The following is a 24,897-nucleotide window of genomic DNA, read 5'->3' as shown; positions in this document are numbered from 1 at the left end:
ACTCCCAATAGTGCGTTTCTGCTTTTACGCTGAAATTGCCATTTTTTTCAGCGTTAAAAGCCGCAACGCAAAACTTGTAATCTAGATAATTGTGCGTTTTATAGTTTCTACTTGTTTAAATACTATTTATAAACAGCGTATTTTATTGAGCACTATACTGTAATGTAAGCATCATCTTCTGAATACTGAAATGTAGGTTACACCTATTAGCTATCACTGTCAAATTTTTGTTTAGAGAATCCCATGATGAATAATATGGCATTGAGAGAAACTTTTAAAAAACCTAGGTAAGTACAGAGCTTTAGGGAATAAGGCCAAATTATAGTAATGATATTTGTTGGTTTCCAGGAAACAAAGTATATTCTTTTTACGGAGGGAATGAGAGACTATGAGTGGCTGAAAGCTTTGCAGCAAAACAAAGAGATCAGCAAAGGAACGCTGGAGTATTACAGGTAAAAACGTACAATTATTCAAATGAAAGGGACAGTGTACTGTAAATTGTTTTTCCCTTAATATGTTTAAAATGACTTATTATGCTTATATATGTTTATTTTTGTATAGGTAATAGCTGCCTTTGTTCTTTGAAACCACAACCCATTAAGGGCTAGGTTACAAGTGGCGTTAACATTGCCAGAGGTGAACCTTTGTGCGAGTGTCGGTTAGCACTGGTATCACAAGTTGAACAAAAAATGTTTTTGTGCAAAACCCAACACTAGCAAAAAGTTAACCAGAGGATATTGTGTTTGCGATATAACAGTATTGCCACTGGAGCAGCGATGTTAAATAAAACCTAAAACCTACACTCATTTGTTTACCCCTACCGCAATAAGCCCCCTACTCTCATAACCCCTAAACCACCACAACCCTCACAGCAATAAACTCCCTACACAAGTAACCCCTAAACCACAAATACCCCCATCTCAAACTACCCCCTAATCGCCACTACACTCCACCATAAAATACCCCCTAACCTCCTAACAGCTATCCCCCCACGGGCATCTTTTTTTAGGATGTCGTGTTTTCACAAAGGAGCTTATTTGCTAATGCCCTTTTCAGAGTGTCTTTTTCTAGGATTTTTTTTTTGGAGTAGGGGTTACTTTGGTCTTCTGATTGGTTTTTTTTATGCAAAATAGCCAATTGCATCAAGTTGGGCATTGCCCAACAAATTCCCTATTTAAGGCAATTTTTAGAGTAGGTTTTAGTGTTAGTTTAGGAGTAGTTTTAGAAGTGGGATTTTTTTTTTTAATGTGCGGCTGTGACCACAATATGGAACTTTTGCTGAAGCCGTGATCCCTATTATTTCCTATGACAGGCACACAGAGTCGGATTTACAGCCCAGGTGCCTGTAGGCAGCAAAATCAAAAGCACCCCTTGCACTCTCCCGGTTGTATGAACCTATAGATACAGCCTAAAACTTTATAGAATAATGATTTTTTTTACAGCTGCTGCTAATTTTGCCACATAAAAGGCAATCCATGATTTATAACAAACCACTCCAGACAGTATTTACCCAGTATGATGAGATTCCAGTCAGAAGTATTATTTTTAAATATAATTTATACAAGAAAAGTGCAGGTTGTCTAGACTAGGGCTTCATTTAGAAACTTTGCTGACCATGCCGGCAATGTGCACAATCAACCAAGTCAGTTTGTGCTGTTATTTTTTTAAAGTGTGTTTATCCTGGCATTTTGCATTTTAGCAATAAAATTCATATCTATGTTTTTTTGTATGAAAGTCTGCCCTCTAACAATCTGTCATTTTGATCTTGACAGCCATTGCAGCGGATACATGCCCACCGTGAACTCAGAGCGCTCTGTAATAGCGCACAAATAGTCACTGACTGTCACTCCCCATAAAAGAACCAACCCCCACACACTTACTCTTGGGCCGCTCTGGCTGCTCTGTCTGCATTCACTGGAGAAATAGACCTAACCGCCAAGCGTGGTGGGCATCTTTGCTTAGGTCAAAGTTATTATCTACTATGGTGAGTGAGGACAGAGCCACAGGGGTGTACAGAAAAGCCATATGGAGCAGAAAGACAGACGCCCCTCTATGTGGTCAGTATTGGCTAGAGGGAGCTAAGGCAGAAAGGCTATCAAGTACATCTACATGTTAATTCATTGCACCAAGTGCACAGGATTATTCTTGTAACTATAAGGCAACAGGATACAAAAAAACACTGCCCCAAAACCTTGGTCATTGGACCTAAATCAGGGAAACATAATGCAGTGGGAATTTCTGCTTCTATGAATTTACCAAATAAAGGCAATAAGGACACATATGATTCCCACAATACAAGACACTGGGCCCCATGTTCTAGGATGGACAGAGAAGGTTCTTAACTTGGGAAGCTGTCTACTAGTCTTAGCAGTGAGAGGGCAGCAAACTGTGTATTTTCTATTACTAAGCGCCACCCCTGCTCTTGCTTAGCCAATCACACTGAACAAGCACCTCCCCCTGCTCTTAGCCTATCAAACTAAACAAGCGCCTCCCCTGCTCTTGCTTAGCCTATTACACTGAACAAGCACCTCCCCCTGCTCTTGCTTAGCCTATCACACTGAACAAGCACCTCCCCCTGCTCTTAGCCTATCAAACTAAACAAGCGTCACCCCTGCTCTTGATTAGCCTATTACACTGGACAAGCACCGTCCCATGCTCTTAGCCTATCACACTGCACAAGCGCCACCCACTGCTCTTGCTCAGCCTATCACACTGAACAAGCGCCTCCCCTTGCTCTTGCTTAACCTATTACAATGAACAAGCACCTCCCCCTGCTATTGCTCAACCTATTACACTGAACAAGTGCCTCCCTCCTGCTCTTGCTCAGCCTATCACATTGAACAAGCACCTCCCCCTGCTCTTAGCCTATCACACTGAACAAGCGCCTCCCCTGCTCTTGCTTAGCCTATTATACTGAACAAGCTGCACCCACTGCTCTTGCACAGCCTATCACACTGAACAAGCGCCTCCCCCTGCTCTTACTCAACCTATTGCACTGAACAAGCACCTCCCCCTGATCTTGCTCAGCCTATAACACTGAACAAGCGCCTCCCCCTGCTCTTGATCCTCCTATCACACTGAACAAGCACCTGCCCCTGCTCTTGCTCAGCTTATTACACTGAACAAGCTCCTCCCCCTGCTCTTGCTCAACTCTTTACACTGAAAAAGTGCCCCTCACTGCTCTTAGCCTATCACACTGAACAAGTGCCTCTCGCTGCTCTTGCTCAGCCTATTAGACTGTCTCAATGATTACTTCTGTTCTGTTTTCACTAACGATTGTGAAGATACAATGTCTACATTAAGGGATGCTACGCAAAATAGAAACAAGCTTAACAGTAATCTTTTCACAGAGGATGAGGTTTTGTTAGCATTATCAAAAATAAATGTTACAAAGGCAGTGGGTCCTGATAATATTCATCCAAGGGTTTTAAAAGAACTTCGATCAGTGCTAACTGTCCCATTAACTGATCTGTTTAATCAGTCACTATTAACAGGAGCTGTCCCAGATGATTGGAAAATAGCAAATGTAATACCTCTTCATAAAAAGGGCAGTAGAGAAGAATCTGGCAACTACAGGCCAGTTAGTTTAACTTCAGTAGTAGGGAAATTAATGGAAAGCCTCTTAAAAGAAAGAATTATGACTTACATAAAGACAAACAATTTAGAGGACCAAAATCAGCATGGTTTTACTTCAGGGAGATCATGTCAGACTAATCTAATTGACTTCTTTGATTATGTAACAAAAGTATTAGACAAGGGAGGAGCAGTTGATGTAGCATATCTAGATTTCAGCAAAGCATTTTACACCGTCCCACACAATAAACTTATTCACAAACTATATCTCCTTGGTATAGATTCAAAAATTGTGAACTGGGTGGAATGCTGGCTTAAGGACAGAAAACAAAGTGTCTTAGTAAATGGAGTTCATTCAGCAGAGGGGGCTGTTACTAGTGGTGTTCCTCAGGGGTCAGTTCTGGGGCCTGTTTTGTTTAACATATTTATCTGCGATATCAGCAAAGGGCTACAGGGGAAAGTATGTCTCTTTGCAGATGATACAAAAATTTGCAACAGAGTGGATGTTCCAGGGGGGGTAGACAAAATGAGAAGTGATATACAACAATTGGAGGATTGGACAAACGACTGGGATCTAAAGTTTAACACAGCAAAGTGTAAAATAATGCATTTAGGGAAGAAAAATCCAAATGTTAATTACAGACTCAATGACACTTTACTGACTGTTACAGACGAGGAACAGGACTTGGGAATTATTATTTCAGATGATTTAAAACTTAGTAAACAATGTAGTAATGCAGCGAGTAAGGCTAGCAGAATGCTTGGATGTATTGGTAGAGGTATTTGCAGCAGAAATAGTAAGGTTCTTATGCCACTTTATAGATCATTAGTTAGGCCTCATCTTGAGTATTGTGTGCAGTTCTGGAGGCCATATATTTTCAGAAGGATATTAACAAACTTGAATCTGTGCAAAGGAGGGCTACCAAAATGGTACATGGTCTAAAAAATAAAACTTACCAGGATAGGCTCAATGACCTAAATATGTATAGCTTAGAGGAGAGAAGGGAAAGAGGTGATATGATAGCAACTTTCAAGTACATTAAAGGGTTTAGTAAAACTGAGGCTGTGGGTATTTTACATAAAATGGAAAATTCAAGAACAAGGGGTCATGAGCTCAAGCTAAAGGGTAGTAGATTCAGGAGTAATTTGAGGAAGCACTTCTTTACAGAAAGAGTGATTGATTTATGGAATAAACTTCCTCAAGAGGTAGTAGCAACAAACACTGTGGGGGACTTTAAAAATGCATGGGACAAGCATAGGGCTATCCTACGAACTAGATAAGTTTATACTGTTAGGTAAGGTCGGGCAGACTTGCTGGGCCTATGGCTCTTATCTGCCGTCAATATCTAAGTTTCTATGTTTCTATATTACACTGAACAAGCACCTCCCCTGCTCTCGCTTAGCCTATCACAGTGAACATGCGCCTCCCCCTGCTCTCGCTCAGCCTATTACACTGAACAAGTCCTTCCCCTTGCTCTTGCTCAGCCTATTAAACTGAACAAGCGCCTCCCCTGCTCTCACTTAGCCTATCACAATAAACAAGCGCCTCCCCCTGCTCTTGCTCAACCTATTACACTGAACAAGCACCTCCCCCTGCTCTTGCTCAACCTATTACACTGAACAAGCGCCTCCCCCTGCTCTTGCTCAGCCTATCACACTGAACAAGCACCTCCCCCTGCTCTTAGCCTATCACACTGAACAAGCACCTCCCCTGCTCTTGCTTAGCCTATTACACTGAGCAAACGGCACCAACTGCTCTTGCTCAGCCTATCACACTGAACAAGCGCCTCCCCCTGCTCTTGCTCAACCTATTACACTAAACAAGTGCCTCCCCCTGCTCTTGCTCAAACTATTACACTGAACAAACACCTCCCCCTGCTCTTGCTCAGCCTATCAAACTGAACAAGTGCCTCCCCCTTCTCTTGCTCAACCTATTACACTGAACAAACACCTCCCCTTGCTCTTGCTCAGCCTATTACACTGAACAAGCGGTACCCACTGCTTTTGCTCAGCCTATCAAACTGAACAAGTGCTTCCCCCTGCTCTTGCTCAACATATTGCACTGAACAAACGCCTCCCCCTGCTCTTGCTCAGCCTATCACACTGAACAAGTGCCACCCCCTGCTCTTGATCATCCTATCACACTGAACAAGCACCTCCCCCTGCTCTTGCTCAGCCTATTACACTGAACAAGCTCCTCCCCCTGCTCTTGCTCAACCTATTGCACTGGACAAGCACCTCCCCCTGCTCTTGCTCAGCCTATTACACTGAACAAGCGCCTCCCCTGCTCTCGCTTAGCCTATCACAGTGAACATGCGCCTCCCCCTGCTCTTGCTCAACCTATTACACTGAACAAACACCTCCCCCTGCACTTGCTCAGCCTATCACACTAAACAAGTGCCTCCCCCTGCTCCTGCTCAGCCTATTACACTGAACAAGCTCCTCCCCCTGCTCTTGCTCAACCTATTGCACTGGACAAGCACCTCCTCCTGCTCTTGCTAAGCCTATTACACTGAATAAGCACCTCCCCCCTACTCTTGCTCAGCCTATTACACTGAACAAGCTCCTCCCCCTGCTCTTGCTCAACCTATTGCACTGGACAAGCACCTCCCCCTGCTCTTGCTAAGCCTATTACACTGAATAAGCACCTCCCCCCTGCTCTTGCTCAGCCTATTACACTGAACAAGCATCTCCCCTGCTCTTGCTTAGCCTATCACAGTGAACAAGCGCCTCCCCCTGTTCTTGCTCAGCCTATTACACTGAACAAGCACCTCCCCCTGCTTTTGCTCAGCATATCACACTTAACCAGTGCCTCCCTCTGCTCTTTCTCAGCCTATTACACTGAACAAGCCCCTTCCCCCTGCTCTTCCTCAGCCTATTACACTAAACAAGCACCTCCCTCTGCTCTCGCTCAGCCTATTACACTGAACAAGTCCCTCCACCCCTGCTCTTGCTCAGCCTATTAAACTGAACAAGCACCACCCACTGCTCTTAGTCTATCACACTGAACAAGGGCCTCTCACTGCTCTTCCTCAGCCTATCACACTGAACAAGTGCCTCCCACTGCTCTTGCTCAGCCTATCATACTGAACCAGCACCTCTCGCTGTGCTTGCTCAGCCTATCACACTGAACAAGTGCCTCCTGCTGCTCTTCCTCAGTCTATCACACTGAACAAGCACCTCACCCTGCTCTTGCTCAGCCTATTACACTGAACAAGCACCTCACCCTGCTCTTGCTCAGCCTATTACACTGAACAAGCACCTCCCCCTGCTCTTGCTCAGCCTATTACACTAAACAATCGTCACCCACTGCTCTTAGCCTATCACACTGAACAAGTGCCTCTCGCTGCTCCTGCTCAGCCTATTACACTGAACAAGTATCTCCCCCTGCTCTTGCTCACCCTTTTACACTTAACAAGTGCCTCTCGCTGCTCTTGCTCAGCCTATTACACTGAACAAGCCCCTCCCTCATGCTCTTGCTAAAACTTTTACACCCACTACTCTTAGCCTATCACACTGAACAAGTGCCTCTTGCTGCTCTTGCTCAGCCTATTACACTGAACAAGTGCCTCCCCCTGCTCTTGCTCAGCCTATTACACTAAACAAGCGTCACCTACTGCTCTTAGCCTATTACACTGAACAAGTGCCTCTCGCTGCTCTTGCTCAGCCTATTACACTGAAAAGCCCCACTCACTGCTCTTAGCCTATTACACTGAACAATTGCCTCCCACTGCTCTTAGCCTATCACACTGAACAAGCGCCTCTAGCTGCTCTTGCTCGCCTATGACACTGAACATGCACCACACACTGCTCTTAGCCTACCACACTGAACAAGCGCCTCTAGCTGCTCTTGCTTAGCCTATTACACTGAACAAGCGCCCCCTCTGCTCTTGCTTAGCCTATTACACTGAACAAGCCCCCCTCTGCTCTTGCTTAGCCTATTACACTGAACAAGCACCTTCCCCTGCTCTTTCTCAGCCTATTAGACTGAACAAGCACCTCCCCCTGCTCTTGCTTAGCCTATTACACTGAACAAGCGCCCCCTCTGCTCTTGCTTAGCCTATTACACTGAACAAGCACCTCCCCCTGCTCTTGTTCAGCCTATTACACTGAACAAGCGCCCCCTCTGCTCTTGCTTAGCCTATGACACTGAACAATCACCACCCACTGCTCTTAGCCTACCACACTGAACAAGCACCTCTAGCTGCTCTTGCTTAGCCTATTACACTGAACAAGCGCCCCCTCTGCTCTTGCTCAGCCTATTACACTGAACAAGCACCTCCCCCTGCTCTTGCTCAGCCTATTACACTGAACAAGCGCCTCCCCTGCTCTTGCTTAGACTATTACACTGAATAAGCACCACCCACTGCTCTTAGCCTATCACACTGAACAAAGGTCACTTGCTGCTCTTGCTCAGCCTATTACACTGAACAAGCTCCTCCCCCTGCTCTTGCTCAGCCTATTACATTGAACAAGTGCCTCCCCCCTGCTCTCGCTCAGCCTATTACACTGAAAAGCGTCCCCCCTGATCTTACTCAGTCTATTACACTGAACAAGCACCTCCCCTGCTTTTGCTCAGCCTATTACACTGAACAAGCACCACCCACTGCTCTTAGCCTATCATAATGAACAAGCACCTTCCCCTGCTCTTGCTCAGCCAATTACACTGAACAAGTGCCTCCCCTGTTCTTGCTCAGCCTATTACACTGAACAAGCACCCCCCTGCTCTTGCTCAGCCTATTACACTGAACAAACCCATCCCCCTGCTCTTGCTCAGCATATTACACTGAAAAGCGCCACCCACTGATCTTAGCCTTTTACACTGAACAAGTGCCACCCACTATTCTTAGCCTATCACACTGAACAAGCGTCTCTCGCTGCTCTTCCTCAGCTTATTACACTGAACAAGCCCACCCCCCTCCTCTTGCTCAGCCTATTACACTGAAAAGCGCCACCCACTGCTCTTAGCCTTTTACACTGAACAAGAGCCTCTCGCTGATCTTGCTCAGCCTATCACACTGAACAAGTGCCTCCCCCTTCTCTCCCTCATCCTATTACACTGAGCAAGTGCCATCCCCTGCTCTTGCTCAGCCTATCACAATGAACAAGCTCCTCTCCTGCTATCAGTCAGCCTATAAAAATTAACACGTGCCTCCCGCTGTTCTTGCTCACCCTATCACACTGAACAAGCACCTACCCCTACTCTTGCTCAGCCTATCACACTGAACCAGTGCCCCTCTGCTCTTGCTCAGCCTATAATACTGAACAAACACCTCCCCCTGCTCTCACCCAGCCTGACACACTGAGCAACCGCCTCCTACTGTTCTCACTCAACATATTAAACTGAACAAGCGCCTCTCCCTGCTCTAGCTTAGACTATCACACTGAACAAGCGCCTCCCTCTGCTCTCGCTCAGCCTATAACATTAAACAAGCACCTCTCCCTCACTTGCTCAGCCTATAAACACTGAATAAGCGCCTCTCCATGCTCTAGCTCAGTCTATTACACTGAACAAGTGCCTCCCTCTGCTCTCACTTAGCCTATCACACTGAACAAGCACCTCCCCCTGCTCTCACTCAGCCGATCACACTGAACAAGCACCTCCCCTGCTCTCGCTCAGCCTATCACACTAAGCAAGCACCTCCCCCTGCTCTCACTCAGCCGATCACACTGAACAAGCACCTCCCCTGCTCTCGCTCAGCCTATCACACTGAGCAAGCACCTCCCTCTGCTTTCGCTCCACCTATCACACTGAACAAGCGCCTCCCTCTGCTCTCGCTCCGCCTATCACACTGAACAAGCGCCTCCCTCTGCTCTCACACAGCCTATCACACTGAGCAAGCACCTCCCTCTGCTCTCGCTCCGCCTCTTACACTGAACAAGCGCCTTCCTCTGCTCTCGCTTAGCCTATCATACTGAACAAGCGCCTCCCTCTGCTCTCACACAGCCTATCACACTGAGCAAGCACCTCCCTCTGCTCTCGCTCCGCCTCTTACACTGAACAAGCGCCTCCCTCTGCTCTCGCTTAGCCTATCACACTGAACAAGCACCTCCCCCTGCTCTCATTCAGCCAATCACACTGAACAAGCACCTCCCCTGCTCTCGCTCAGCCTATCACACTGAGCAAGCACCTCCCTCTGCTCTCTCTCCGCCTATCACACTGAACAAGCGCCTCCCTCTGCTCTCACTCCGCCTGTCACACTGAACAAGCGCCTCCCTCTGCTCTCACACAGCCTATCACACTGAGCAAGCACCTCCCTCTGCTCTCGCTCCGCCTCTTACACTGAACAAGCGCCTCCCTCTGTTCTCGCTTAGCCTATCACAGTGAACAAGCACCTCCCCCTGCTCTCACTCAGCCGATCACACTGAACAAGCACCTCCCCTGCTCTCGCTCAGCCTATCACACTGAGCAAGCACCTCCCTCTGCTCTCTCTCCGCTTATCACACTGAACAAGCGCCTCCCTCTGCTCTCGCTCCGCCTATCACACTGAACAAGCACCTCCAACTGCTCTTTCTCAGCCTATTACACTGAACAAGTACCTCCCCCTGCTCTCGCTTAGCCTATCATACTGAGCAAGCGCCCCCTGCTCTTGCTCAGCCTATTACAGTGAACAAGCACCTCCCCCTGCTCTTGCTCAGCCTATCCCACTAAGCAAGCACCTCCCTCTGCTCTTGCTCAGCCTATTACACTGAACAAGCCCTTCCCCCTGCTCTTGCTAAACCTATTACACTGAACAAGCGCCTCTTGCTGCTCTTGCTCTTACCCTATTACACTGAACAAGCCCCTCCCTCATGCTCTTGCTAAACCTTTTACACTGAAGAAGCGCCACCCACTACTCTTAGCCTATGACAAAGAACAAGCGCCTCTCGCTGCTCTTGCTCTTAGCCTATTAAACTGAATAAGCACCACCCACTGCTCTTAGCCTATCACACTGAACAAGCGTCTCTCGCTGCTCTTCCTCAGCCTATTACACTGAAAAAGCACCTCCCCCGCTCTTCCTCAGCCTATTACACTGAACAAGGCCATCTCCCCTGCTCTTGCTCAGCCTATTACACTGAAAGCGCCACCCACTGCTCTTAGCCTTTTACACTGAACAAGAGCCTCTCGCTGCTCTTGCTCAGCCTATCACACTGAACAAGCGGCTCCCCCTTCTCTTGCTCACCCTATTACACTGAACAAGTGCCTTCCCCTTCTCTCGTTCATCCTATTACACTGAGCAAGCACCCTCCCCTGCTCTTGCTCAGCCTATCACAATGAACAAGCTCCTCTCCTGATCTCGCTCATCCTATCATACTGAACAAGCACCTCCCCTGCTGTCAGTCAGCCTATAAAAATGAACACGTTCCTCCCGCTGTTCTTGCTCACCATATCACACTGAACAAGCACCTACACCTACTCTCGCTCAGCCTATCACACTGAACCAGTGCCCCTCTGCTCTTGCTCAGCCTATAATACTGAACAAACACCTCCCCCTGCTCTCACCCAGCCTGTCACACTGAACAAGCGCCTCCTACTGTTCTCACTCAACATATTAAACTGAACAAGCGCCTCTCCCTGCTCTAGCTTAGACTATCACACTGAACAAGCGCCTCTCTCTGGTCTCGCTCAGCCTATAACACTGAACAAGCACCTCCCCCTCACTTGCTCAGCCTATAAACACTAAATAAGCGCCTCTCCATGCTCTAGCTCAGCCTATTACACTGAACAAGTGCCTCCCTCTGCTCTTGCTCAGCCTATCACACTGAACAAGCACCCACTGCTCTTAGCCTTTTACACTGAACAAGAGCCTCTCGCTGATCTTGCTCAGCCTATCACACTGAACAAGTGCCTCCCCCTTCTCTCCCTCATCCTATTACACTGAGCAAGCGCCATCCCCTGCTCTTGCTCAGCCTATCACAATGAACAAGCTCCTCTCCTGCTGTCAGTCAGCCTATAAAAATTAACACGTGCCTCCCGCTGTTCTTGCTCACCCTATCACACTGAACAAGCACCTACCCCTACTCTTGCTCAGCCTATCACACTGAACCAGTGCCCCTCTGCTCTTGCTCAGCCTATAATACTGAACAAACACCTCCCCCTGCTCTCACCCAGCTTGACACACTGAGCAACCGCCTCCTACTGTTCTCACTCAACATATTAAACTGAACAAGCACCTCTCCCTGCTCTAGCTTAGACTATCACACTGAACAAGCGCCTCCCTCTGCTCTCGCTCAGGCTATAACATTAAACAAGCACCTCTCCCTCACTTGCTCAGCCTATAAACACTGAATAAGCGCCTCTCCATGCTCTAACTCAGTCTATTACACTGAACAAGTGCCTCCCTCTGCTCTCACTTAGCCTATCACACTGAACAAGCACCTCCCCCTGCTCTCACTCAGCCGATCACACTGAACAAGCACCTCCCCTGCTCTCGCTCAGCCTATCACACTAAGCAAGCACCTCCCCCTGCTCTCACTCAGCCGATCACACTGAACAAGCACCTCCCCTGCTCTCGCTCAGCCTATCACACTGAGCAAGCACCTCCCTCTGCTTTCGCTCCACCTATCACACTGAACAAGCGCCTCCCTCTGCTCTCACACAGCCTATCACACTGAGCAAGCACCTCCCTCTGCTCTCGCTCCGCCTCTTACACTGAACAAGCGCCTTCCTCTGCTCTCGCTTAGCCTATCATACTGAACAAGCGCCTCCCTCTGCTCTCACACAGCCTATCACACTGAGCAAGCACCTCCCTCTGCTCTCGCTCCGCCTCTTACACTGAACAAGCGCCTCCCTCTGCTCTCTCTCCGCCTATCACACTGAACAAGCGCCTCCCTCTGCTCTCGCTCCGCCTATCACACTGAACAAGCACCTCCAACTGCTCTTTCTCAGCCTATTACACTGAACAAGTACCTCCCCCTGCTCTCGCTTAGCCTATCATACTGAGCAAGCGCCCCCTGCTCTTGCTCAGCCTATTACAGTGAACAAGCACCTCCCCCTGCTCTTGCTCAGCCTATCCCACTAAGCAAGCACCTCCCTCTGCTCTTGCTCAGCCTATTACACTGAACAAGCCCTTCCCCCTGCTCTTGCTAAACCTATTACACTGAACAAGCGCCTCTTGCTGCTCTTGCTCTTACCCTATTACACTGAACAAGCCCCTCCCTCATGCTCTTGCTAAACCTTTTACACTGAAGAAGCGCCACCCACTACTCTTAGCCTATGACAAAGAACAAGCGCCTCTCGCTGCTCTTGCTCTTAGCCTATTAAACTGAATAAGCACCACCCACTGCTCTTAGCCTATCACACTGAACAAGCGTCTCTCGCTGCTCTTCCTCAGCCTATTACACTGAAAAAGCACCTCCCCCGCTCTTCCTCAGCCTATTACACTGAACAAGGCCATCTCCCCTGCTCTTGCTCAGCCTATTACACTGAAAGCGCCACCCACTGCTCTTAGCCTTTTACACTGAACAAGAGCCTCTCGCTGCTCTTGCTCAGCCTATCACACTGAGCAAGCGGCTCCCCCTTCTCTTGCTCACCCTATTACACTGAACAAGTGCCTTCCCCTTCTCTCGTTCATCCTATTACACTGAGCAAGCACCCTCCCCTGCTCTTGCTCAGCCTATCACAATGAACAAGCTCCTCTCCTGATCTCGCTCATCCTATCATACTGAACAAGCACCTCCCCTGCTGTCAGTCAGCCTATAAAAATGAACACGTGCCTCCCGCTGTTCTTGCTCACCATATCACACTGAACAAGCACCTACACCTACTCTCGCTCAGCCTATCACACTGAACCAGTGCCCCTCTGCTCTTGCTCAGCCTATAATACTGAACAAACACCTCCCCCTGCTCTCACCCAGCCTGTCACACTGAACAAGCGCCTCCTACTGTTCTCACTCAACATATTAAACTGAACAAGCGCCTCTCCCTGCTCTAGCTTAGACTATCACACTGAACAAGCGCCTCTCTCTGGTCTCGCTCAGCCTATAACACTGAACAAGCACCTCCCCCTCACTTGCTCAGCCTATAAACACTAAATAAGCGCCTCTCCATGCTCTAGCTCAGCCTATTACACTGAACAAGTGCCTCCCTCTGCTCTTGCTCAGCCTATCACACTGAACAAGCACCCACTGCTCTTAGCCTTTTACACTGAACAAGAGCCTCTCGCTGATCTTGCTCAGCCTATCACACTGAACAAGTGCCTCCCCCTTCTCTCCCTCATCCTATTACACTGAGCAAGCGCCATCCCCTGCTCTTGCTCAGCCTATCACAATGAACAAGCTCCTCTCCTGCTGTCAGTCAGCCTATAAAAATTAACATGCGCCTCCCGCTGTTCTTGCTCACCCTATCACACTGAACAAGCACCTACCCCTACTCTTGCTCAGCCTATCACACTGAACCAGTGCCCCTCTGCTCTTGCTCAGCCTATAATACTGAACAAACACCTCCCCCTGCTCTCACCCAGCTTGACACACTGAGCAACCGCCTCCTACTGTTCTCACTCAACATATTAAACTGAACAAGCACCTCTCCCTGCTCTAGCTTAGACTATCACACTGAACAAGCGCCTCCCTCTGCTCTCGCTCAGCCTATAACATTAAACAAGCACCTCTCCCTCACTTGCTCAGCCTATAAACACTGAATAAGCGCCTCTCCATGCTCTAACTCAGTCTATTACACTGAACAAGTGCCTCCCTCTGCTCTCACTTAGCCTATCACACTGAACAAGCACCTCCCCCTGCTCTCACTCAGCCGATCACACTGAACAAGCACCTCCCCTGCTCTCGCTCAGCCTATCACACTAAGCAAGCACCTCCCCCTGCTCTCACTCAGCCGATCACACTGAACAAGCACCTCCCCTGCTCTCGCTCAGCCTATCACACTGAGCAAGCACCTCCCTCTGCTTTCGCTCCACCTATCACACTGAACAAGCGCCTCCCTCTGCTCTCGCGCCGCCTATCACACTGAACAAGCGCCTCCCTCTGCTCTCACACAGCCTATCACACTGAGCAAGCACCTCCCTCTGCTCTCGCTCCGCCTCTTACACTGAACAAGCGCCTTCCTCTGCTCTCGCTTAGCCTATCATACTGAACAAGCGCCTCCCTCTGCTCTCACACAGCCTATCACACTGAGCAAGCACCTCCCTCTGCTCTCGCTCCGCCTCTTACACTGAACAAGCGCCTCCCTCTGCTCTTAGCCTATCACACTGAACAAGCGTCTCTCGCTGCTCTTCCTCAGCCTATTACACTGAAAAAGCACCTCCCCGCTCTTCCTCAGCCTATTACACTGAACAAGCCCATCCCCCCTGCTCTTGCTCAGCCTATTACACTGAAAGCGCCATCCACTGCTCTTAGCCTTTTACACTGAACAAGAGCCTCTCGCTGCTCTTGCTCAGCCTATCACACTGAACAAGCGGCTCCCCCTTCTCTTGCTCACCCTATTACACTGAACAAGTGCCTTCCCCTTCTCTCGTTCATCCTATTACACTGAGCAAGCACCCTCCCCTGCTCTTGCTCAGCCTATCACAATGAACAAGCTCCTCTCCTGATCTCGCTCATCCTATCATACTGAACAAGCACCTCCCCTGCTGTCAGTCAGCCTATAAAAATGAACACGTGCCTCCCGCTGTTCTTGCTCACCATATCACACTGAACAAGCACCTACACCTACTCTCGCTCAGCCTATCACACTGAACCAGTGCCCCTCTGCTCTTGCTCAGCCTATAATACTGAACAAATACATCCCCTCGGCTATCACCCAGCCTGTCACACTGATCAAGCGCCTCCTACTGTTCACACTCAACATATTAAACTGAACAAGCGCCTCTCCCTGCTCTAGCTTAGACTATCACACTGAACAAGCGCCTCTCTCTGGTCTCGCTCAGCCTATAACACTGAACAAGCACCTCCCCCTCACTTGCTCAGCCTATAAACACTGAATAAGCGCCTCCCCCTGCTCTCACTCAGCCTATAACACTGAACAAGCACCTCCCCCTCACTTGCTCAGCCTATAAACACTAAATAAGCGCCTCTCCATGCTCTAGCTCAGCCTATTACACTGAACAAGTGCCTCCCTCTGCTCTTGCTCAGCCTATCACACTGAACAAGCACCTCCCCCTGCTCTCACTCAGCCGATCACACTGAACAAGCGCCTCCCTCTGCTCTCACACAGCCTATCACACTGAGCAAGCACCTCCCTCTGCTTTCGCTCCACCTATCACACTGAACAAGCGCCTCCCTCTGCTCTCGTGCCGCCTATCACACTGAACAAGCGCCTCCCTCTGCTCTCACACAGCCTATCACACTGAGCAAGCACCTCCCTCTGCTCTCGCTCCGCCTCTTACACTGAACAAGCGCCTTCCTCTGCTCTCGCTTAGCCTATCATACTGAACAAGCGCCTCCCTCTGCTCTCACACAGCCTATCACACTGAGCAAGCATCTCCCTCTGCTCTCGCTCCACCTCTTACACTGAACAAGCGCCTCCCTCTGTTCTCGCTTAGCCAATCACACTGAACAAGCACCTCCCCTGCTCTCGCTCAGCCTATCACACTGAGCAAGCACCTCCCTCTGCTCTCTCTCCGCCTATCACACTGAACAAGCGCCTCCCTCTGCTCTCGCTCCGCCTGTCACACTGAACAAGCTCCTCCCTCTGCTCTCACACAGCCTATCACACTGAGCAAGCACCTCCCTCTGCTCTCGCTCCGCCTCTTACACTGAACAAGCGCCTCCCTCTGTTCTCGCTTAGCCTATCACAGTGAACAAGCACCTCCCCCTGCTCTCACTCAGCCGATCACACTGAACAAGCACCTCCCCTGCTCTCGCTCAGCCTATCACACTGAGCAAGCACCTCCCTCTGCTCTCTCTCCGCCTATCACACTGAACAAGCGCCTCCCTCTGCTCTCGCTCCGCCTATCACACTGAACAAGCGCCTCCCTCTGCTCTCGCTCAGCCTATAACATTAAACAAGCACCTCCCTCTGCTCTCGCTCCGCCTCTTACACTGAACAAGCGCCTTCCTCTGCTCTCGCTTAGCCTATCATACTGAACAAGCGCCTCCCTCTGCTCTCACACAGCCTATCACACTGAGCAAGCACCTCCCTCTGCCCTCGCTCCGCCTCTTACACTGAACAAGCGCCTCCCTCTGCTCTCGCTTAGCCTATCACACTGAACAAGCACCTCCCCCTGCTCTCATTCAGCCAATCACACTGAACAAGCACCTCCCCTGCTCTCGCTCAGCCTATCACACTGAGCAAGCACCTCCCTCTGCTCTCTCTCCGCCTATCACACTGAACAAGCGCCTCCCTCTGCTCTCGCTCCGCCTGTCACACTGAACAAGCTCCTCCCTCTGCTCTCACACAGCCTATTACACTGAGCAAGCACCTCCCTCTGCTCTCGCTCCGCCTCTTACACTGAACAAGCGCCTCCCTCTGTTCTTGCTTAGCCTATCACAGTGAACAAGCACCTCCCCCTGCTCTCACTCAGCCGATCACACTGAACAAGCACCTCCCCTGCTCTCGCTCAGCCTATCACACTGAGCAAGCACCTCCCTCTGCTCTCTCTCCGCCTATCACACTGAACAAGCGCCTCTCTCTGCTCTCGCTCCGCCTATCACACTGAACAAGCGCCTCCCTCTGCTCTCACACAGCCTATCACACTGAGCAAGCACCTCCCTCTGCTCTCGCTCCGCCTCTTACACTGAACAAGCGCCTTCCTCTGCTCTCGCTTAGCCTATCATACTGAACAAGCGCCTCCCTCTGCTCTCACACAGCCTATCACACTGAGCAAGCACATCCCTCTGCTCTCGCTCCGCCTCTTACACTGAACAAGCTCCTCCCTCTGTTCTCGCTTAGCCTATCACACTGAACAAGCACCTCCCCCTGCTCTCATTCAGCCAATCACACTGAACAAGCACCTCCCCTGCTCTCGCTCAGCCTATCACACTGAGCAAGCACCTCCCTCTGCTCTCTCTCCGCCTATCACACTGAACAAGCGCCTCCCTCTGCTCTCGCTCCGCCTGTCACACTGAACAAGCGCCTCCCTCTGCTCTCACACAGCCTATCACACTGAGCAAGCACCTCCCTCTGCTCTCGCTCCGCCTCTTACACTGAACAAGCGCCTCCCTCTGCTCTCGCTTAGCCTATCACACTGAACAAGCACCTCCCCCTGCTCTCATTCAGCCAATCACAATGAACAAGCACCTCCCCTGCTCTCGCTCAGCCTATCACACTGAGCAAGCACCTCCCTCTGCTCTCTCTCCGCCTATCACACTGAACAAGCGCCTCCCTCTGCTCTCGCTCCGCCTGTCACACTTAACAAGCTCCTCCCTCTGCTCTCACACAGCCTATCACACTGAGCAAGCACCTCCCTCTGCTCTCGCTCCGCCTCTTACACTGAACAAGCGCCTCCCTCTGTTCTCGCTTAGCCTATCACAGTGAACAAGCACCTCCCCCTGCTCTCACTCAGCCGATCACAGTGAACAAGCACCTCCCCTGCTCTCGCTCAGCCTATCACACTGAGCAAGCACCTCCCTCTGCTCTCTCTCCGCCTATCACACTGAACAAGCGCCTCTCTCTGCTCTCGCTCCGCCTATCACACTGAACAAGCGCCTCCCTCTGCTCTCACACAGCCTATCACACTGAGCAAGCACCTCCCTCTGCTCTCGCTCCGCCTCTTACACTGAACAAGCGCCTTCCTCTGCTCTCGCTTAGCCTATCATACTGAACAAGCGCCTCCCTCTGCTCTCACACAGCCTATCACACTGAGCAAGCACCTCCCTCTGCTCTCGCTCCGCCTCTTACACTGAACAAGCGCCTCCCTCTGTTCTCGCTTAGCCTATCACACTGAACAAGCACCTCCCCCTGCTCTCATTCAGCCAATCACACTGAACAAGCACCTCCCCTGCTCTCGCTCAGCCTATCACACTGAGCAAGCACCTCCCTCTGCTCTCTCTCCGCCTATCACACTGAACAAGCGCCTCCCTCTGCTCTCGCTCCGCCTCTCACACTGAACAAGCGCCTCCCTCTGCTCTCACACAGCCTATCACACTGAGCAAGCACCTCCCTCTGCTCTCGCTCCGCCTCTTACACTGAACAAGCGCCTCCCTCTGTTCTCGTTTAGCCTATCACAGTGAACAAGCACCTCCCCCTGCTCTCACTCAGCCGATCACACTGAACAAGCACCTCCCCTGCTCTCGCTCAGCCTATCACACTGAGCAAGCACCTCCCTCTGCTCTCTCTCCGCCTATCACACTGAACAAGCGCCTCTCTCTGCTCTCGCTCCGCCTATCACACTGAACAAGCGCCTCCCTCTGCTCTCACACAGCCTATCACACTGAGCAAGCACCTCCCTCTGCTCTCGCTCCGCCTCTTACACTGAACAAGCGCCTTCCTCTGCTCTCGCTTAGCCTATCATATTGAACAAGCGCCTCCCTCTGCTCTCACACAGCCTATCACACTGAGCAAGCACCTCCCTCTGCTCTCGCTCCGCCTCTTACACTGAACAAGCGCCTCCCTCTGTTCTCGCTTAGCCTATCACACTGAACAAGCACCTCCCCCTGCTCTCATTCAGCCAATCACACTGAACAAGCACCTCCCCTGCTCTCGCTCAGCCTATCACACTGAGCAAGCACCTCCCTCTGCTCTCTCTCCGCCTATCACACTGAACAAGCGCCTCCCTCTGCTCTCGCTCCGCCTGTCACACTGAACAAGCGCCTCCCTCTGCTCTCACACAGCCTATCACACTGAGCAAGCACCTCCCTCTGCTCTCGCTCCGCCTCTTACACTGAACAAGCGCCTCCCTCTGCTCTCACACAGCCTATCACACTGAGCAAGCACCTCCCTCTGCTCTCGCTCCGCCTCTTACACTGAACAAGCGCCTCCCTCTGTTCTCGTTTAGCCTATCACAGTGAACAAGCACCTCCCCCTGCTCTCACTCAGCCGATCACACTGAACAAGCACCTCCCCTGCTCTCGCTCAGCCTATCACACTGAGCAAGCACCTCCCTCTGCTCTCTCTCCGCCTATCACACTGAACAAGCGCCTCTCTCTGCTCTCGCTCCGCCTATCACACTGAACAAGCGCCTCCCTCTGCTCTCACACAGCCTATCACACTGAGCAAGCACCTCCCTCTGCTCTCGCTCCGCCTCTTACACTGAACAAGCGCCTTCCTCTGCTCTCGCTTAGCCTATCATATTGAACAAGCGCCTCCCTCTGCTCTCACACAGCCTATCACACTGAGCAAGCACCTCCCTCTGCTCTCGCTCCGCCTCTTACACTGAACAAGCGCCTCCCTCTGTTCTCGCTTAGCCTATCACACTGAACAAGCACCTCCCCCTGCTCTCATTCAGCCAATCACACTGAACAAGCACCTCCCCTGCTCTCGCTCAGCCTATCACACTGATCAAGCACCTCCCTCTGCTCTCTCTCCGCCTATCACACTGAACAAGCTCCTCCCTCTGCTCTCGCTCAGCCTGTCACACTGAACAAGCGCCTCCCTCTGCTCTCACACAGCCTATCACACTGAGCAAGCACCTCCCTCTGCTCTCGCTCCGCCTCTTACACTGAACAAGCGCCTCCCTCTGTTATCGCTTAGCCTATCACAGTGAACAAGCACCTCCCCCTGCTCTCACTCAGCCGATCACACTGAACAAGCACCTCCCCTGCTCTCGCTCAGCCTATCACACTGAGCAAGCACCTCCCTCTGCTCTCTCTCCGCCTATCACACTGAACAAGCGCCTCACTCTGCTCTCGCTCCGCCTATCACACTGAACAAGCGCCTCCCTCTGCTCTCACATAGCCTATCACACTGAGCAAGCACCTCCCTCTGCTCTCGCTCTGCCTCTTACACTGAACAAGCGCCTTCCTCTGCTCTCGCTTAGCCTATCATACTGAACAAGCGCCTCCCTCTGCTCTCACACAGCCTATCACACTGAGCAAGCACCTCCCTCTGCTCTCGCTCCGCCTCTTACACTGAACAAGCGCCTCCCTCTGCTCTCGCTTAGCCTATCACACTGAACAAGCACCTCCCCCTGCTCTCACTCAGCCAATCACACTGAACAAGCACCTCCCCTGCTCTCGCTCAGCCTATCACACTGAGCAAGCACCTCCCTCTGCTCTCTCTCCGACTATCACACTGAACAAGCGCCTCCCTCTGCTCTCGCTCCGCCTGTCACACTGAACAAGCGCCTCCCTCTGCTCTCACACAGCCTATCACACTGAGCAAGCACCTCCCTCTGCTCTCGCTCCGCCTCTTACACTGAACAAGCGCCTCCCTCTGTTCTCGCTTAGCCTATCACAGTGAACAAGCACCTCCCCCTGCTCTCACTCAGCCGATCACACTGAACAAGCACCTCCCCTGCTCTCGCTCAGCCTATCACACTGAGCAAGCACCTCCCTCTGCTCTCTCTCCGCCTATCACACTGAACAAGCGCCTCCCTCTGCTCTCGCTCCGCCTATCACACTGAACAAGCACCTCCAACTGCTCTTTCTCAGCCTATTACACTGAACAAGTACCTCCCCCTGCTCTCGCTTAGCCTATCATACTGAGCAAGCGCCCCCTGCTCTTGCTCAGCCTATTACAGTGAACAAGCACCTCCCCCTGCTCTTGCTCAGCCTATCCCACTAAGCAAGCACCTCCCTCTGCTCTTGCTCAGCCTATTACACTGAACAAGCCCTTCCCCCTGCTCTTGCTAAACCTATTACACTGAACAAGCGCCTCTTGCTGCTCTTGCTCTTACCCTATTACACTGAACAAGCCCCTCCCTCATGCTCTTGCTAAACCTTTTACACTGAAGAAGCGCCACCCACTACTCTTAGCCTATGACAAAGAACAAGCGCCTCTCGCTGCTCTTGCTCTTAGCCTATTAAACTGAATAAGCACCACCCACTGCTCTTAGCCTATCACACTGAACAAGCGTCTCTCGCTGCTCTTCCTCAGCCTATTAAACTGAAAAAGCACCTCCCCCGCTCTTCCTCAGCCTATTACACTGAACAAGCCCATCCCCCCTGCTCTTGCTCAGCCTATTACACTGAAAGCGCCACCCACTGCTCTTAGCCTTTTACACTGAACAAGAACCTCTCGCTGCTCTTGCTCAGCCTATCACACTGAACAAGCGGCTCCCCCTTCTCTTGCTCACCCTATTACACTGAACAAGTGCCTTCCCCTTCTCTCGTTCATCCTATTACACTGAGCAAGCACCCTCCCCTGCTCTTGCTCAGCCTATCACAATGAACAAGCTCCTCTCCTGATCTCGCTCATCCTATCATACTGAACAAGCACCTCCCCTGCTGTCAGTCAGCCTATAAAAATGAACACGTGCCTCCCGCTGTTCTTGCTCACCATATCACACTGAACAAGCACCTACACCTACTCTCGCTCAGCCTATCACACTGAACCAGTGCCCCTCTGCTCTTGCTCAGCCTATAATACTGAACAAACACCTCCCCCTGCTCTCACCCAGCCTGTCACACTGAACAGGCGCCTCCTACTGTTCTCACTCAACATATTAAACTGAACAAGCGCCTCTCCCTGCTCTAGCTTAGACTATCACACTGAACAAGCGCCTCTCTCTGGTCTCGCTCAGCCTATAACACTGAACAAGCACCTCCCCCTCACTTGCTCAGCCTATAAACACTAAATAAGCGCCTCTCCATGCTCTAGCTCAGCCTATTACACTGAACAAGTGCCTCCCTCTGCTCTTGCTCAGCCTATCACACTGAACAAGCACCCACTGCTCTTAGCCTTTTACACTGAACAAGAGCCTCTCGCTGATCTTGCTCAGCCTATCACACTGAAGATGTGCCTCCCCCTTCTCTCCCTCATCCTATTACACTGAGCAAGCGCCATCCCCTGCTCTTGCTCAGCCTATCACAATGAACAAGCTCCTCTCCTGCTGTCAGTCAGCCTATAAAAATTAACACGTGCCTCCCGCTGTTCTTACTCACCCTATCACACTGAACAAGCACCTACCCCTACTCTTGCTCAGCCTATCACACTGAACCAGTGCCCCTCTGCTCTTGCTCAGCCTATAATACTGAACAAACACCTCCCCCTGCTCTCACCCAGCCTGACACACTGAGCAACCGCCTCCTACTGTTCTCACTCAACATATTAAACTGAACAAGCGCCTCTCCCTGCTCTAGCTTAGACTATCACACTGAACAAGCGCCTCCCTCTGCTCTCGCTCAGCCTATAACATTAAACAAGCACCTCTCCCTCACCTGCTCAGCCTATAAACACTGAATAAGCGCCTCTCCATGCTCTAACTCAGTCTATTACACTGAACAAGTGCCTCCCTCTGCTCTCACTTAGCCTATCACACTGAACAAGCACCTCCCCCTGCTCTCACTCAGCCGATCACACTGAACAAGCACCTCCCCTGCTCTCGCTCAGCCTATCACACTAAGCAAGCACCTCCCCCTGCTCTCACTCAGCCGATCACACTGAACAAGCACCTCCCCTGCTCTCGCTCAGCCTATCACACTGAGCAAGCACCTCCCTCTGCTTTCGCTCCACCTATCACACTGAACAAGCGCCTCCCTCTGCTCTCGCGCCGCCTATCACACTGAACAAGCGCCTCCCTCTGCTCTCACACAGCCTATCACACTGAGCAAGCACCTCCCTCTGCTCTCGCTCTGCCTCTTACACTGAACAAGCGCCTTCCTCTGCTCTCGCTTAGCCTATCATACTGAACAAGCGCCTCCCTCTGCTCTCACACAGCCTATCACACTGAGCAAGCACCTCCCTCTGCTCTCGCTCCGCCTCTTACACTGAACAAGCGCCTCCCTCTGCTCTCTCTCCGCCTATCACACTGAACAAGCACCTCCCTCTGCTCTCGCTCCGCCTATCACACTGAACAAGCACCTCCAACTGCTCTTTCTCAGCCTATTACACTGAACAAGTACCTCCCCCTGCTCTCGCTTAGCCTATCATACTGAACAAGCGCCTCCCTCTGCTCTCGCTCCGCCTGTCACACTTAACAAGCTCCTCCCTCTGCTCTCACACAGCCTATCACACTGAGCAAGCACCTCCCTCTGCTCTCGCTCCGCCTCTTACACTGAACAAGCGCCTCCCTCTGTTCTCGCTTAGCCTATCACAGTGAACAAGCACCTCCCCCTGCTCTCACTCAGCCGATCACAGTGAACAAGCACCTCCCCTGCTCTCGCTCAGCCTATCACACTGAGCAAGCACCTCCCTCTGCTCTCTCTCCGCCTATCACACTGAACAAGCGCCTCTCTCTGCTCTCGCTCCGCCTATCACACTGAACAAGCGCCTCCCTCTGCTCTCACACAGCCTATCACACTGAGCAAGCACCTCCCTCTGCTCTCGCTCCGCCTCTTACACTGAACAAGCGCCTTCCTCTGCTCTCGCTTAGCCTATCATACTGAACAAGCGCCTCCCTCTGCTCTCACACAGCCTATCACACTGAGCAAGCACCTCCCTCTGCTCTCGCTCCGCCTCTTACACTGAACAAGCGCCTCCCTCTGTTCTCGCTTAGCCTATCACACTGAACAAGCACCTCCCCCTGCTCTCATTCAGCCAATCACACTGAACAAGCACCTCCCCTGCTCTCGCTCAGCCTATCACACTGAGCAAGCACCTCCCTCTGCTCTCTCTCCGCCTATCACACTGAACAAGCGCCTCCCTCTGCTCTCGCTCCGCCTGTCACACTGAACAAGCGCCTCCCTCTGCTCTCACACAGCCTATCACACTGAGCAAGCACCTCCCTCTGCTCTCGCTCCGCCTCTTACACTGAACAAGCGCCTCCCTCTGTTCTCGTTTAGCCTATCACAGTGAACAAGCACCTCCCCCTGCTCTCACTCAGCCGATCACACTGAACAAGCACCTCCCCTGCTCTCGCTCAGCCTATCACACTGAGCAAGCACCTCCCTCTGCTCTCTCTCCGCCTATCACACTGAACAAGCGCCTCTCTCTGCTCTCGCTCCGCCTATCACACTGAACAAGCGCCTCCCTCTGCTCTCACACAGCCTATCACACTGAGCAAGCACCTCCCTCTGCTCTCGCTCCGCCTCTTACACTGAACAAGCGCCTTCCTCTGCTCTCGCTTAGCCTATCATATTGAACAAGCGCCTCCCTCTGCTCTCACACAGCCTATCACACTGAGCAAGCACCTCCCTCTGCTCTCGCTCCGCCTCTTACACTGAACAAGCGCCTCCCTCTGTTCTCGCTTAGCCTATCACACTGAACAAGCACCTCCCCCTGCTCTCATTCAGCCAATCACACTGAACAAGCACCTCCCCTGCTCTCGCTCAGCCTATCACACTGAGCAAGCACCTCCCTCTGCTCTCTCTCCGCCTATCACACTGAACAAGCGCCTCCCTCTGCTCTCGCTC

At 51.2% G+C, this 24,897-nt stretch overlaps 1 protein-coding gene across 1 annotated transcript in view; it reads left to right on the top strand.

Moving 5' to 3' along the window:
• The window catches only part of LOC128635642 (alpha-N-acetylgalactosaminide alpha-2,6-sialyltransferase 1-like), a 289,952-nt gene that overhangs the window by 188,143 nt on the left and 76,912 nt on the right, over window positions 1-24,897 (top strand). The window contains exon 7 of the mRNA XM_053688731.1: window positions 349-452. Coding sequence (XP_053544706.1) covers window positions 349-452 — 104 coding nt within the window. The remainder of the gene's footprint in view (window positions 1-348; window positions 453-24,897) is intronic.

The sequence above is a fragment of the Bombina bombina genome, chromosome 1, assembly GCF_027579735.1.
Source record: "Bombina bombina isolate aBomBom1 chromosome 1, aBomBom1.pri, whole genome shotgun sequence".
Lineage (NCBI taxonomy): Eukaryota > Metazoa > Chordata > Amphibia > Anura > Bombinatoridae > Bombina > Bombina bombina.
Note: the sequence above shows the minus strand (reverse complement) of the source record. Positions and strands in the feature narration are given on the sequence as shown.